Raw genomic sequence first — 12,401 nt, forward strand, 5'->3', positions numbered from 1 at the left:
TGCAAAAATGAGGGTGACTGGTCCCCGTGCCCCGGGATGGAGCACCCCTATACCCTCTTTTGGGCTATCATGGGATTTCTTCCCCAAACTCCTCCCCAATTGGGCTCTGCGCTTGTCCAGGGGTACCTTGGAACTGAGGGTCCCAAGGGTCCCTAGCCTTCATCCCTTTAAGAGCCAGCACTTTATCGAGGCATCCCCAGAGTTGGTTCTTAACCTATCCCCCAGCGTCCTCTCTCGCCCCTTCTTCCTCCGTCCAAAAGCTTCCAAAAGCGACCAGTTCTCCTCCCCCCTGCCCCTCCCTCTTTCCCCATCCCCGCGCTCCGGGAGGCGTGGCCACACGCCCAAGCCGTCTATAAAGGTGGCATTGCTTTCACCCTCACTCTGAAGGTGACAATTCCTTGGAGCCTTCCCTGATCTTCTTTGGGGTCCCTGGCTCCAGAGACCACTCTTCCCAGCCCAGCTCTGCACCCTCTCACAGCCACAGGTGAGTGCTGGGAGTTTCTGGGTTGTCGCTTCCCTCCACCAAAAGGAAAATTTTGATGCTTCCATGTCTTCCTGGTCTAGCACCTCAAAAGAAAAAAAAAAAAGGAGGCTATGAGTGTCCTTAGTAAGGAGGCAGTCCAGCTTCCCTCACTAAGTGGGGAAACCGAAGCCAGGGGAAGGGCTGGACTTACCCAAGATTCCATGGGTAGCACCAGAACTGCTCCCCTTTCAGCATTCCAGGACTTAGGCTCCAACTCATCCCCTACTGACTCCTGGAATGCCTGGGGGCTTCCCCATGGAGGTCACCTGGAAGGTTGGAATAGGATGTAAGTGTGAGAGACTGGGGATCAGTACAGCACTCCTTCAGGCTCTGTGAGGAGGAGGCTTCTTCGTGGTCAGGGTGTCCAAGGAGGCAAGTTGGGTTCTTACCAGCTGTACCCTGCCTTATCCAAAAGCTGCCCCTGGCTGGGGCCACCCTCCTGAGGCATAGCTTGTCAGTGCTGAGAGGTGTTGGCTGGACAAAGGAGGCTGATCTGAGAGGGAGTCCTGGGCGTTGTCCAGGGGCCTTCCCTGTTCCACTATCTTCTCTGGCCTTTGCTGGGGGTGGATCAGTGTGGGAGACTGCCCTCTGCAGAAAACTTGACCCTAAAAACTCAGCAATCACACCTCTCTTGGCCTCCTATCATCTTACTAAGGCTAGGGGTCTTTGGAGCACCCAGTGTGCAGAAGGGGACCTCATGACATGCCAAGGCCTAGAAGTGTCCCCAGTTCACTCAAGGAGTCTGGACTCAAGTGTGCTTTGGGGTTCAGCTCCTTCAGGAAGCCTCCCTAGACAAACAGCTATAGTAGTTCAGGTAGGAACCATAAACCTCCCCATCTCGGGTGGCTCTTCTGCAGGGAAACTTCACTAGTCAGACTATGCTTAACCTCAAAGGAAAGATCTGAGTTTTCTCTTATCTGAGATGAGCTGAGTACCCTGAATCAGAGATCATGTCCCATCCCTTCTCTCAGGTGATGTGACTGAAGCCCAGAAGGGTAAAATGAACTAACTGTCCAATCCAAGGCCATGTCATAAAACCTGGAACCCTTGTCTCCTGACCTCCAGTCCAGGGCATCAGTAAGATGCCCCTGTCATAGCCCCACGCCTCGAAGAGAGGAGTCCATGAATTTGCACACCCTTTCTAGACTGAACCTAGAGAAAGAAAGTATTGTGTCAGTGTCAGTTAAATTTAGCTCCATTCCTAGTTTCTCATATTCCAGTCCAGAGTTTTCTTACAGCCTTTGCCTGGTAGGATCCTTCCATTTATTCACAGCTCTTGAGTGACTGGCAAACGGGGGAGGTCTAGACTATTCATTCATTGAGAATTGAGCCCAGTGAAAACGTTGGCCTGGAATTTTGTGACTGGGAGCCTCAATCTAGTTGGCCTCCAGCTGCTTTTAACTGTGAGTCCGCTGAGCTCAGAGAGCTGGGGCTAAGGGCACTGTGGCTTAGACAGTAAGGAAAGGGGGCAGTCCCCTGTTCCCTCCCCACTGTGTCCCGGTGTCTGGCCAGATTCCCTAGATCCTGGCTTTGAAAAGTGGAGAACTGACGGTACTGAGAAGATTCCTTTCCATCAGTTGATCTGACCACTCTTCAAAGAGAGGTGCCTATGACAGGAATATAGAAACAGGGAAGACTGGGCCTTGAATCTTCCCAGGGAACGTTGCCCAAGAGGTCTGAGTCCTGGCTCTGTCTGAGAGCTGGGTGCCTTTAGCCAAGTTAGTGCCTCCTCTGGAGGTCAGTTTCCCCAAATGTGAAATGAGGCTGAAGAAGAGGGGATCCTTAGTTCTTTGGTAGTGTTGTCCCAAGTTGGGTGGGTAATACTCAAGGGGAATTGGGTGATACACATCAATTATGTGCTTATTTTAATATATGTTAGGGGAAAAAACAAACCTGTATTTTCACACAGATGTTACTGTGTGAAATGGTGCTAAGTGGGTGGATTTAAAGTTGATTTTAGAAAAATATGAAATAAATAATAGTATAGGTATTCTATGGAAATCACAGACTGACACTGAGATTGGTATGGCAGGTAAGGTGTTCTGGAATTAGACAAGTTGGGATTGGGTTTGGATTCTGTTGTTGCTGGCTGTGTGACTTTGGGCAAGTTATGTACTTTTTCTGAGTCTCAGTGCTGCCTACCAAAAAGGCTGTGGCCAGGACTGAAGAATGACTGAAATTCTTGGTATGGAGTTGGCAGCTCCACAAACAGCTTCTCCTATCTCCTCTCCCATTTCATGCCCAGTGAACAGTTTTGGATAAGGTTTTCCCTTTACTTGACTGGTGTGCTGACATTTTAGGACACTGGCTCCTTCCATCCACCTGTCAGATCTATTGACCTTTTCCTCCCATCTCACCTCTCAGCAGCCACCTTGGAATCTACGTGGATCATGTTTTCTGTGTTTGGACTCCCCATCCCCATCTCGGCCACAGAACTTCTCCTGGCCTCTGCCGTCTTCTGCCTGGTATTCTGGGTGGTCAGGACCTGGCGGCCTCGGGTCCCTCAAGGCCTGAAGAGTCCACCAGAGCCCTGGGGCTGGCCTCTGCTTGGGCACATGCTGACGTTGGGGAAGAACCCGCACGTGGTCCTGTCGCAGCTGAGCCAGCGCTATGGGGACGTGCTGCAGATCCGCATTGGCTGCACACCCGTGCTGGTGCTCAGCGGCCTGGACACCGTCCGGCAGGCCCTCGTGCGGCAGGGCGATGATTTCAAGGGCCGGCCCGACCTCTACAGCTTCACCTTGATCACTAACGGCCAGAGCATGACCTTCAACCCAGACTCTGGACCGGTGTGGGCTGCCCGACGACGCCTGGCCCAGAATGCTCTGAAGAGTTTCTCCACTGCCTCAGACCCGGCATCCTCATCCTCTTGCTATCTGGAAGAGCATGTGAACAAGGAGGCCGAGTACCTCCTGGGCAAGTTCCAAGAGCTGATGTCAGGGCCTGGGCGCTTTGACCCCTACAGGTATATAGTGGTGTCAGTGGCCAATGTCATCTGTGCCATATGCTTTGGCCGGCGCTATGACCACAATGACCAAGAGTTTCTTAGCCTCGTCAACCTGAGTAATGAGTTTGGGGAGATAACTGCCTCCGGGAACCCATCTGACTTCATCCCTGTCCTCCGTTACCTGCCCAACACTGCCCTGGACCTCTTCAAGGACCTGAATCGGAGGTTCTACGTCTTTGTACAGAAGATAGTCAAGGAACACTATAAAACGTTTGAGAAGGTATAGACTAGGGAGAGGCAGGTGGGTGGTAGGGAGCAGGTAGAGTCAGGGGTCAGGAGTCAGAGATAGCTGGAGCAGAGTGGAGTTTGGCAAGCTCTCACAGGCCTTCAGCCTGGGATTTTGAAGCCAGTAGTGGAGGGGATTCCATCCTTGGCAGGAAAATAGAACTTTTTATTGTCCAGCTCCTCTAACTTTCCGTTACACAGCAGTATCTACTGTAGATAGCCAGTCCATGCAGGACCCTGGGCTAGTTGTGGCAGGAACCAAGAAGAGTTAAAGGGTTGGTCTTCTGGCCTCATGGGAGAGAAAGGTGTAAAGGGCATGTGCAGATGATAATATTACTAGACTCTGTGTCAAATGTCCCTCGAGTTGGGGAGGCAAATATTCTGGGTCAGGAGAGAGCCTTGGAGAGACAAGAGAAGCTGGGGGGGTGGGGGATGGGGGGTGTGGTCACCTCTTGGACGAAGAAGATAGGGATGGGAAGGGACCAGGTCTGGATGGAGAGGCAGTTCTGGGTTTGGGATCTTCCTTACCTGTGGGCCTTCCCTACCCAGGGTCACATCCGGGACATCACAGACAGCCTGATTGAGCACTGTCAGGACAAGAGGCTGGACGAGAATGCCAATATCCAGCTGTCGGATGAGAAGATCATTAATGTTGTCATAGACCTCTTTGGAGCCGGTATGAATTACCCCGTTATACCATTCCTATGGCCAGCTGCCCTGACCCACTAAGCACCTAACTTCTCCCTCTGTTCTCCCCTGGCCAGGGTTTGACACAGTCACAACTGCCCTTTCCTGGAGCCTCCTGTACCTGGTGACAAGCCCCAGGGTGCAAAAAAAGATTCAGGAGGAGCTGGGTAGGTGGTGGCTTCCCTCAGAGCACTCAAGGCAGGAGGCCCAGCCAAGGTCTGCGTGGCCCTTGACCTGTCTGGTCCTCTGTGCTCTGCAGACACAGTGATTGGCAGGGCGCGGCGGCCCCGGCTCTCTGACAGACCCCAGCTGCCCTATTTGGAGGCCTTTATCCTGGAGACCTTCCGACACTCCTCCTTTGTCCCCTTCACCATCCCACACAGGTGAGGCCCCGTGGATCTGCTGCTGTCTGATGCTGGGCCTTACTTCAGTTCATGTACCTGATCAGGGTGGTAGGAAGGACAGGGTATGGGAGGCAGGGAGATCTGCTTGTGGGCCTGAGCCTGACTGAGCTTCCTCCCTCCTCAGTACCACAAGAGACAGCAATCTGAACGGCTTTTACATCCCCAAGGGGCGCTGTGTCTTTGTGAACCAGTGGCAGATCAACCATGACCAGTAAGTTGAGAGGTGGCAGGGAAAGCTCCCCCGCTCCTGAGCTTCACACTTTGCTGTCTCTGGGCCACTTGCCTGAACCCTATTCTTTTCAGCTGGGGCTCAACCCGCTTGATGGTTCTGAGTCCCCAGGCTGCCTCTTCAGCTGCTTCTCTCTGATTACAGGAAGCTCTGGGAGGATCCATCTGAGTTCCGGCCAGAACGGTTTCTCACTGCTGATGGCACCATCAACAAAGTACTGAGTGAGAAGGTGATTATTTTCGGCTTGGGCAAGCGGAAGTGCATCGGTGAGACCATTGCCCGCTTGGAGGTCTTTCTCTTCTTGGCCATCCTGCTGCATCAGGTGGAATTCTGTGTGACCCCGGGTGTGAAGGTGGACATGACCCCCGTGTACGGGCTGACCATGAAGTACGCCCGCTGTGAGCACTTTCAGGCGCACATGCGCTCTTAGGGGACAGGCAGCCCTGCAGCCTAGACAGCCCATGCGCTCTTGGGGGACAGACAGCCCTGTCCCTGTCTGGGCAGCCAGGCCAGGGGCCTAGCCCAGGGGAGCCTAAAACCCACAGACATTGTCGGGCTGACTTTTTTGCTGTCTGAGCTGTGGGCAAGCCTGAGGGATCATACCTGCCCCCCACCCTGGACTTGTCCTTCTTCACAGTGACCACAGATAGCGGACACATCAGGGGCCACACAGGAGCCGATGGAGCCCTTCCAAAGTGGTGCTGGAAGGTCTAGAGGGTCCTCAGGCCTCTGGAAACCTCTAAAGAGGTTTTGGGAAGCCCCTGGGCCTGGCCCACAAGCTGGTTGGCTTTCCATGGAGGCTGACTGGCTTGGTAAACATTCAGAGCAGGTCCCACCAGGGCCTGACCAATCTCTTTGACATTTGGAAGCCATCAAGACTGAAGGGGAGAGGCAGTCCAGAATACTGACATGGAGGTGGTCTCCCTGCTTTAACAAGGCTGAGCAATCTGACCACTAGGGTCTGGGACACTCTGCCTGGGAGATGAGCTTCCTCTCTGCAGGCAGGGGTGGGGCTGTCGCCTGGCCTTGTGAGGCCCCTGTTCCTGTCCAGGGAGGGCTGAGGACTTGTGTCTAACAGAAGCAGAGAGCAGAGGGAGGGCCCAAATCCAGGTACGGACTGGATCAGGAGGGAGGGGGGTGGTAATCGAGTTACCTTCTACTGCATCTCCTTTCAATATACCCTGTGTTTAAAAGTCTTTTAAAAATGTTTGTATACAAGGACCTTTTCATTTTAGCCTGTATTGTACTTGCATGTTTGTATTTACCATATACGAGAGCTTAAGAGCAGCTTATTGAGAGCCATGAAGAAAATTCTAACCCTGGTATCCAGAAATGTGTAGGAAATATCTATCTACCTGAGCTAAATAAAGATATTATTCAGAAGTCCTTATTGGTGGAGACTTTTAAAATCTTGAATGAAGGCATCTATGTGCCCAGTCTGAGCCTAGTCTCGTGTTGGGTTTTGCTGTGGGAGGACACAGAGGGGGAGGAGGAGGCAGTGCTCTCAGGAGCTCTCAGAAGCCACTGCTCTCAGGCAGCTCGCAGTCTGGTTTGGGCACAAGACTCTGTCACTTCACTGCCTTCCTCCTTCTCTAACTGATCACACATTGATAAAGAACATTCTCTGAAGCAGGCATTGGGGGAGATAAAGTGAATGAAAAAATGGTGCCTTCAAGAGCCTCCTAAGCTGGTTAGGGGAACTAACTCATTAACACATCATCCAATTCATTGTCCGTGGATGCGTGCTAAGTTGCCTCAGTTGTGTCCGGCTCTTTGTGACCCTATGGACTATAGTCTGCCAGGCTCCTCTGTCCATGGGATTCTCTAAGCAAGAATACTGGAGCGGGTTGCCATACCCTCCTCCAGAGTTCTAATCCAGGGACTGAACCCACATCTCTTATGTTTCCTGCATTGGCAGGTGGGTTCTTTACCACTAGAGCCAACTGAGAAGACCCCAATTCATTGTGACCAGGTCTCTAACAGCCAGATACACAACAGGAGGGTGAAGCACAGAGCCAGAGCAGGCTGGGTGGGCAGGGGAGTGGGTGCTGGGAAAGGTGACCAGGTCTTGGGGATATATGCACAGGGCCCTCCTTGAAAGATGGGAGGCAGACTCACTTGGGTCTCACAGCAGTAGATCTCAAGTCCAAGAGGTAGACTATGGTCACTGTATTGGAGGGGGTTGGGGGCGGGTCTCAGCTCAGAAATCACGGTCTGTTTGCTCTTCACTAGCCATACCGGGCTCAGGTCCTGCACTATATTAGACCCCATGGCTGGTCACAGATGGAGAACAAGGTGTTTGATCATCGGGTTCCATAAGCTGACTTTGGCCCAGATTTCAACACTCAAGTCGTAGTGGTAACAAGTAGGGACAGAGACTGGACATACATGCTATGCTGTGCTTAGTCACTTAGTCGTGTCCGATTCTTTGTGACCCCATGGACTGCAGCACACCAGGCTTCCCTGTCTATGGGGATTCTCCAGGCAAGAACACTGGAGTGGGTTGCCATGCCATCCTCCAGGGGATCTTCCCAACCCAGGAATCGAACCCAGATCTCCCACATTGCAGGCGGATTCTTTACTATCTGAGCCACCAGCTGCTGCTGCTAAGTCGCTTCAGATGTATCCGACTCTGTGCGACCCCATAGATGGCCTCTTACCAGGCTCCTCTGTCCCTGGGATTCTCCAGGCAAGAACACTGGAGTGGGTTGCCATTTCCTTCTCCAATGCATGAAAGTGAAAAGTGAAAGTGAAGACGCTCAATCTGAGCCACCAGGGAAGCCCATGAATACTGGAGTGGGTAGCCTATCTCTTCTCCAGGGGATCTTCCCAACCCAGAAATCGAACCAGGCTCTCCTGTATTGCAGATGGATTCTTTACCAGCTGAGCTACCAGGGAAGCCCCTGGACCTACATAGTCAGGAGCTATTCTGGCTAAGGGACTCCGAGAGGAGATGTATCTCGTGCTGGGACCCCAGACCAGCCTTCTTCCTGAAGCACTGTGTAGTGACCAGGGGTTGCCATTCATGCACTGTGCTTTCAGTCAGGAAAGCACTCCCATTCATCAAAAGTTTCAGGCTACTTCCAGGAAGGAGCTGAAGTCAGCTGGAGCAACCCTGTTTATATAAGAGGATGAGGAACTTAGCATCCAATCATTCTTATATTGATTTATTTTTTACTTAAAAAAAAAAAAAAAAACTTATAGGACTTCCCTGGTGGCCCAGTGGATAAGAATCCACTTGCCAATGCAGGACACGCAGGTTTGATCCCTGGTTGGGGAAGATTCCACATGCACTGGGCGACCAATCCCCTGAGCCACAACTACTGAGCCTGCGCTCTAGAGCCCACAAGCTGCAACTACCGAGCCCCTGCGCCACAACTGCTGAAACTTGCATGCCCTAGAGCCTGTGCTCCGCAACGAGAGAAGCCACCACAGCAAGAGGCCCATGCACCACAATCAGAGAGTAGCTCCCACTGTCACAACTAGAGAAAGTCCGTGTGCAGCAATGAAGACCCAGCATGGCCAAGAATCAATTAAAAAATCAATAAAATAAAGAGCTTATATGATACAACATAAATGAGCCTTCAAATCATGATGCTAAGTGAAGAAGCCAGAGATAGTAGGCTACATATTGCATGTTTCCATTTATATGAAATGTCTAAAACATGCAAATGCAGAGAGACAGAAAGTTTTGAATAAATTAGTGGTTGCCAGGGGATAGGGGGTGGGGAGAGTGAAAGGTACAGGATTTTTTTAGGTTTGATGGAAATATTCTGAAATTAGATAGTGATGATGGTTGTATAAATTTGTGAATATACTAAAATCTACCAAATTATGCAGTTTAAAATAGCTGAAACAGTGGAAAAAAGAAAATCTATACCAATCTTTATTCTAAAGAAGGGGCGGAATGGAGACAGCATATGCACAACAATTTATGGAACTGTTCTCACTAATTATATTGGTAATGGTAATACTAGTATTTTTTATTTTGAGACTATAGAGTGTTGTGGGTTAAGGAGGTACACATTGAACATACAAAAGGTTAATTTAAAAAATACATTGTATATATGTAATATGTATTATGTATTATACATCATAGCTAAGTTGCTAAAGAATCTGCCTGCAACACAGGAGACCCTGGTTCAATCCCTGGGTTGGGAAGATCTCCTGGAGAAGGGAAAGGCTACCCACTCCAGTATTCTGGCCTAGAGAATTCCATGGACTGTATAGTCCATGGGGTCGCAAAGAGTCAGATATGACTGAGCGACTTTCACTTCACTTCATTTCATATTATATATAATATATCTTATGTATATATATTTCTAAATGTTAGAAACCATGACCAACTCAACAGTGAGCATCCTGAATGCTTAAATTACCATCCAAGGCTTCTTGGAGAAATGCTGGTTACAGAACCAGGGCAGAAAATGTAAAAGATGACCTGAAACAGTTGTTCATATCAGATAGCAAAGAAGCCACAAATACTATCAAGTTGATCAAGCCATGCAGGAGCCCAACAGAAGAGCCTCGAACAGGTCAAAGATTGGACAACTTGACTGTCAATAATAAAATTGCCCTGGATGAAAACCTATCAAATATCTTTGAATCCATGAGTCTACAAGGACATATATGTACATGCACATATACACATATCTGTTTAGACTAGTTGTTTATCTTCAGAAAAACCAATTCATTACCTTAAAAAATGAAAAACAAAAGCAGAATCAAGCATTCATCCTATGTTTCCTATATGAACTATACTTGCAGATAACCAAATAGTATGTAAGAAGCATCTCTTTTTAAAAATTTATTTATTTTTAATTGGAGGATAATTGCCTTACAATATTTTGTTGGTTTCTGCCATATATCAACATAAATCAGCCATAGGGATACGTATGTCCCCTCCCTCTTAAATCTTCCTTCCACCTTTCACCCCAAGAAGAAACATCTCTTAATGAAAGTATTCCAATTAATAATTGAAAAAGAATTAATAGAATTGGATTATCACAACATTGTTAATTAGCTATACTCCAATACAAAATAAAATGCTAAAAAAAAGAAACAATGGAATTGGAATGTCACTATTTTGCATCCGCCACTGCTTCCAACAAATGCCAGCATCATAAAAGGAGAGAAAACCAGATATGTGCCTCCTGGTAAAAGAAGCCAGTACTGCCCACGGTCTTTCCCAAGGGACTGAACCAGAGTCTGGTCAACTGTCTGCATCCAGCTGCCAATTTGCAATTAATATAGGAGATGAAGAAACACGCTGAATGGAAATATCAGGGAATAACCAGTAAAATTCAGACTCTGGGAAACTCTACAGGTCAAAAGCCCTGGGGTCTTCAACTGAAAAAGAGTAAGGAAAAGAAGCAGATGGAAGGAAAACTTGTCGACTTAAAAGACATCAATTTGCGGGGGAGGCGGGGCGCATTAGGTCTTAGGTGCAGCATGTGGGATCTAGTTCCCTAATGAGGGATCGAATCTAGGCCTCCTGCATTGTGAGCACAGAGTCTTAACCACTGGACCACCAGGGAAGTCCCAACATATTGGATTTTTAGAAATGAACGATGCTAAACTATGGTGTCTAGGAAATACACACTTGGCTATAAGTCTTGTAAGAATGAGGAAATAATTACTATAATAGTTCGGAAAATGGTTACTTTTGCAGGGAGGGAATGAGTTATAATTGAAATAGGATATATAGAAGGCTTGTTTTTGTTGCTCAGTCGCTAAGTCCTCTCTGACTCTTTGAGACCTCCATGGACGGCAGCATGCCAGGCTTCCCTGTCCTTCACTAAAGTTCTATTTCTTAACCTGAGTGTGGTTCAAGAGTGCTTGTTTTAAAAAATGAAAGAAATAATATAAATAATTTGTATTGCTCATTGCTTTTTAGAAATAGAATTTTTAACTTTTTAAAATTTATTTTTTAATGAAGGATAATTGCTCTACAGTATTGTGTTGGTTTTTACCAAACAGAAATATAATTTATATGTGTTGTCAGTGCCCTTCAGTCAAAGGCCACCAAGAACACACCTAGTTAGGCAAGCTGGGTTTCTTATTCATCACAGTGAGAGAGAAAACACATCATGGGGAATTGGAGGATCTCAATAAAAGGATGTTAGGAAAGAATTAAATGATTTGGGCTTTGTGGAGTGATGTAGGGGACTACATCTAGACAACATCTAGACTGGATGTTGTCAGAAAGTGGGGACAATAGGGTATTTGGTGGGTAGCACTGTGACCTTGCTTTTATTTGTGCTTAGACAAAATTATAAAGTAGCTTTGTTTTTTTTTCCATTAACAATGTTGTTAAAATATACATAGCATAAAATTTACCATCTTGACCATTTTTTTTTTCAGAGAGTAGAAGGCGATTTATTGTGAATTTGATCCTGGCTAAGTTCAGTGGTCTGGAAGGCAGCAGAAGTGAGCATCAATGAGTTACTGATCCATAATGTATTTATGGAGGAGCTAAAGAGCTTCTTGATGAAAATGAAAGAGGAGAGTGAAAAACTGGCTTAAAACTCAACATTCAAAAAATGAAGATCATGGCATCCAGTCCCATCACTTCATGGCAAATAGATGGGGAAACAATGGAAACAGTGACAGACTTTATTTTCTTGGGTTCCAAAATGCAGATGGTGACTGCAGCCATGCAATTAAAAGATGCTTGCTCCTTGGAAGAAAAGCTATGATAAACCTAGACAGCATATTGAAAAGCAGAGATATTATTTTACTGACAAAGTTCTGTCTAGTCAAAACTAAGGTTTTTCCAGTAGTCATGTATGGATGTAAGAGATGGACCATAAAGAAAGCTGAGCACCAAAGAATTGATGCTTTTGAACTGTGACATTAAAGAAGACTGTTTAGAGTCCCTTGGACTGCAAGAAGATCAAACCAGTCCATCCTAAAGGAGATCAGTCCTGAATATTCATTGGAAGGACTGATGATGAAGTTGAAGCTCCAATACTTTGGCCACCTGATGGGAAGAACTGACCCACTGGAAAAGACCCTGATGCTGAGAAAGATTGAAGACAGGAGGAGAAGGGGACGACAGAGGGTGAGATGGTTGGATGGAATCATCAGCTCCATGGATACGAGTTTGAGCAAGCTCCAGGAGATAGTGAAGGACAGGGAAGCCTGGTGTGCTGCAGCCTATGGGGTTGCAAAGTTAGACACGACTGAGCGACTGAACTGAACTGAATGCATTTATGGCCACATCTTGATGTCTCTTACGCTCAAATCAACCATCTTAACCAGTTTAAGTGTTTAAATTCATTTGTAATGTTAGGAAGGCATCAGCATCATTCATATCCATAGTAT

At 47.7% G+C, this 12,401-nt stretch overlaps 1 protein-coding gene across 2 annotated transcripts; it reads left to right on the plus strand.

The window, feature by feature from the left end:
* The first annotated feature begins 361 nt into the window (after positions 1–361).
* On the plus strand, positions 362–6,461 carry LOC104990991 (cytochrome P450 1A1). Of its 2 annotated transcripts, none has more exons than XM_010843351.1 (7): positions 362–484; positions 2,891–3,750; positions 4,305–4,431; positions 4,520–4,609; positions 4,702–4,825; positions 4,971–5,057; positions 5,220–6,461. In XM_010843351.1, exons 2-7 carry the CDS (start codon positions 2,914–2,916, stop codon positions 5,503–5,505), a joined length of 1,551 nt encoding a protein of 516 aa, XP_010841653.1. In that variant the 5' UTR covers positions 362–484; positions 2,891–2,913; the 3' UTR covers positions 5,506–6,461. The 2 variants fall into 2 exon arrangements, with proteins under 2 accessions (XP_010841653.1, XP_010841652.1); XM_010843350.1 differs by having other exon boundaries at positions 363–484; positions 2,888–3,750.
* The last annotated feature ends 5,940 nt before the right edge of the window (positions 6,462–12,401 follow it).

This window comes from Bison bison, unplaced genomic scaffold (genome assembly GCF_000754665.1).
Source record: "Bison bison bison isolate TAMUID 2011002044 unplaced genomic scaffold, Bison_UMD1.0 scf7180017864181, whole genome shotgun sequence".
Classification (NCBI taxonomy): domain Eukaryota; kingdom Metazoa; phylum Chordata; class Mammalia; order Artiodactyla; family Bovidae; genus Bison; species Bison bison.

Bases quoted from the DNA above. Each gene is read 5' to 3' on its own strand.
- LOC104990991 (XM_010843351.1), top strand. From the start codon at position 2,914: ATGTTTTCTGTGTTTGGACTCCCCATCCCCATCTCGGCCACAGAACTT. The intron at 4,610-4,701 runs GTAGGTGGTGGC...TGTGCTCTGCAG, and splicing joins AAAGATTCAGGAGGAGCTGG to ACACAGTGATTGGCAGGGCG. The intron at 5,058-5,219 runs GTAAGTTGAGAG...CTCTGATTACAG, and splicing joins TGGCAGATCAACCATGACCA to GAAGCTCTGGGAGGATCCAT.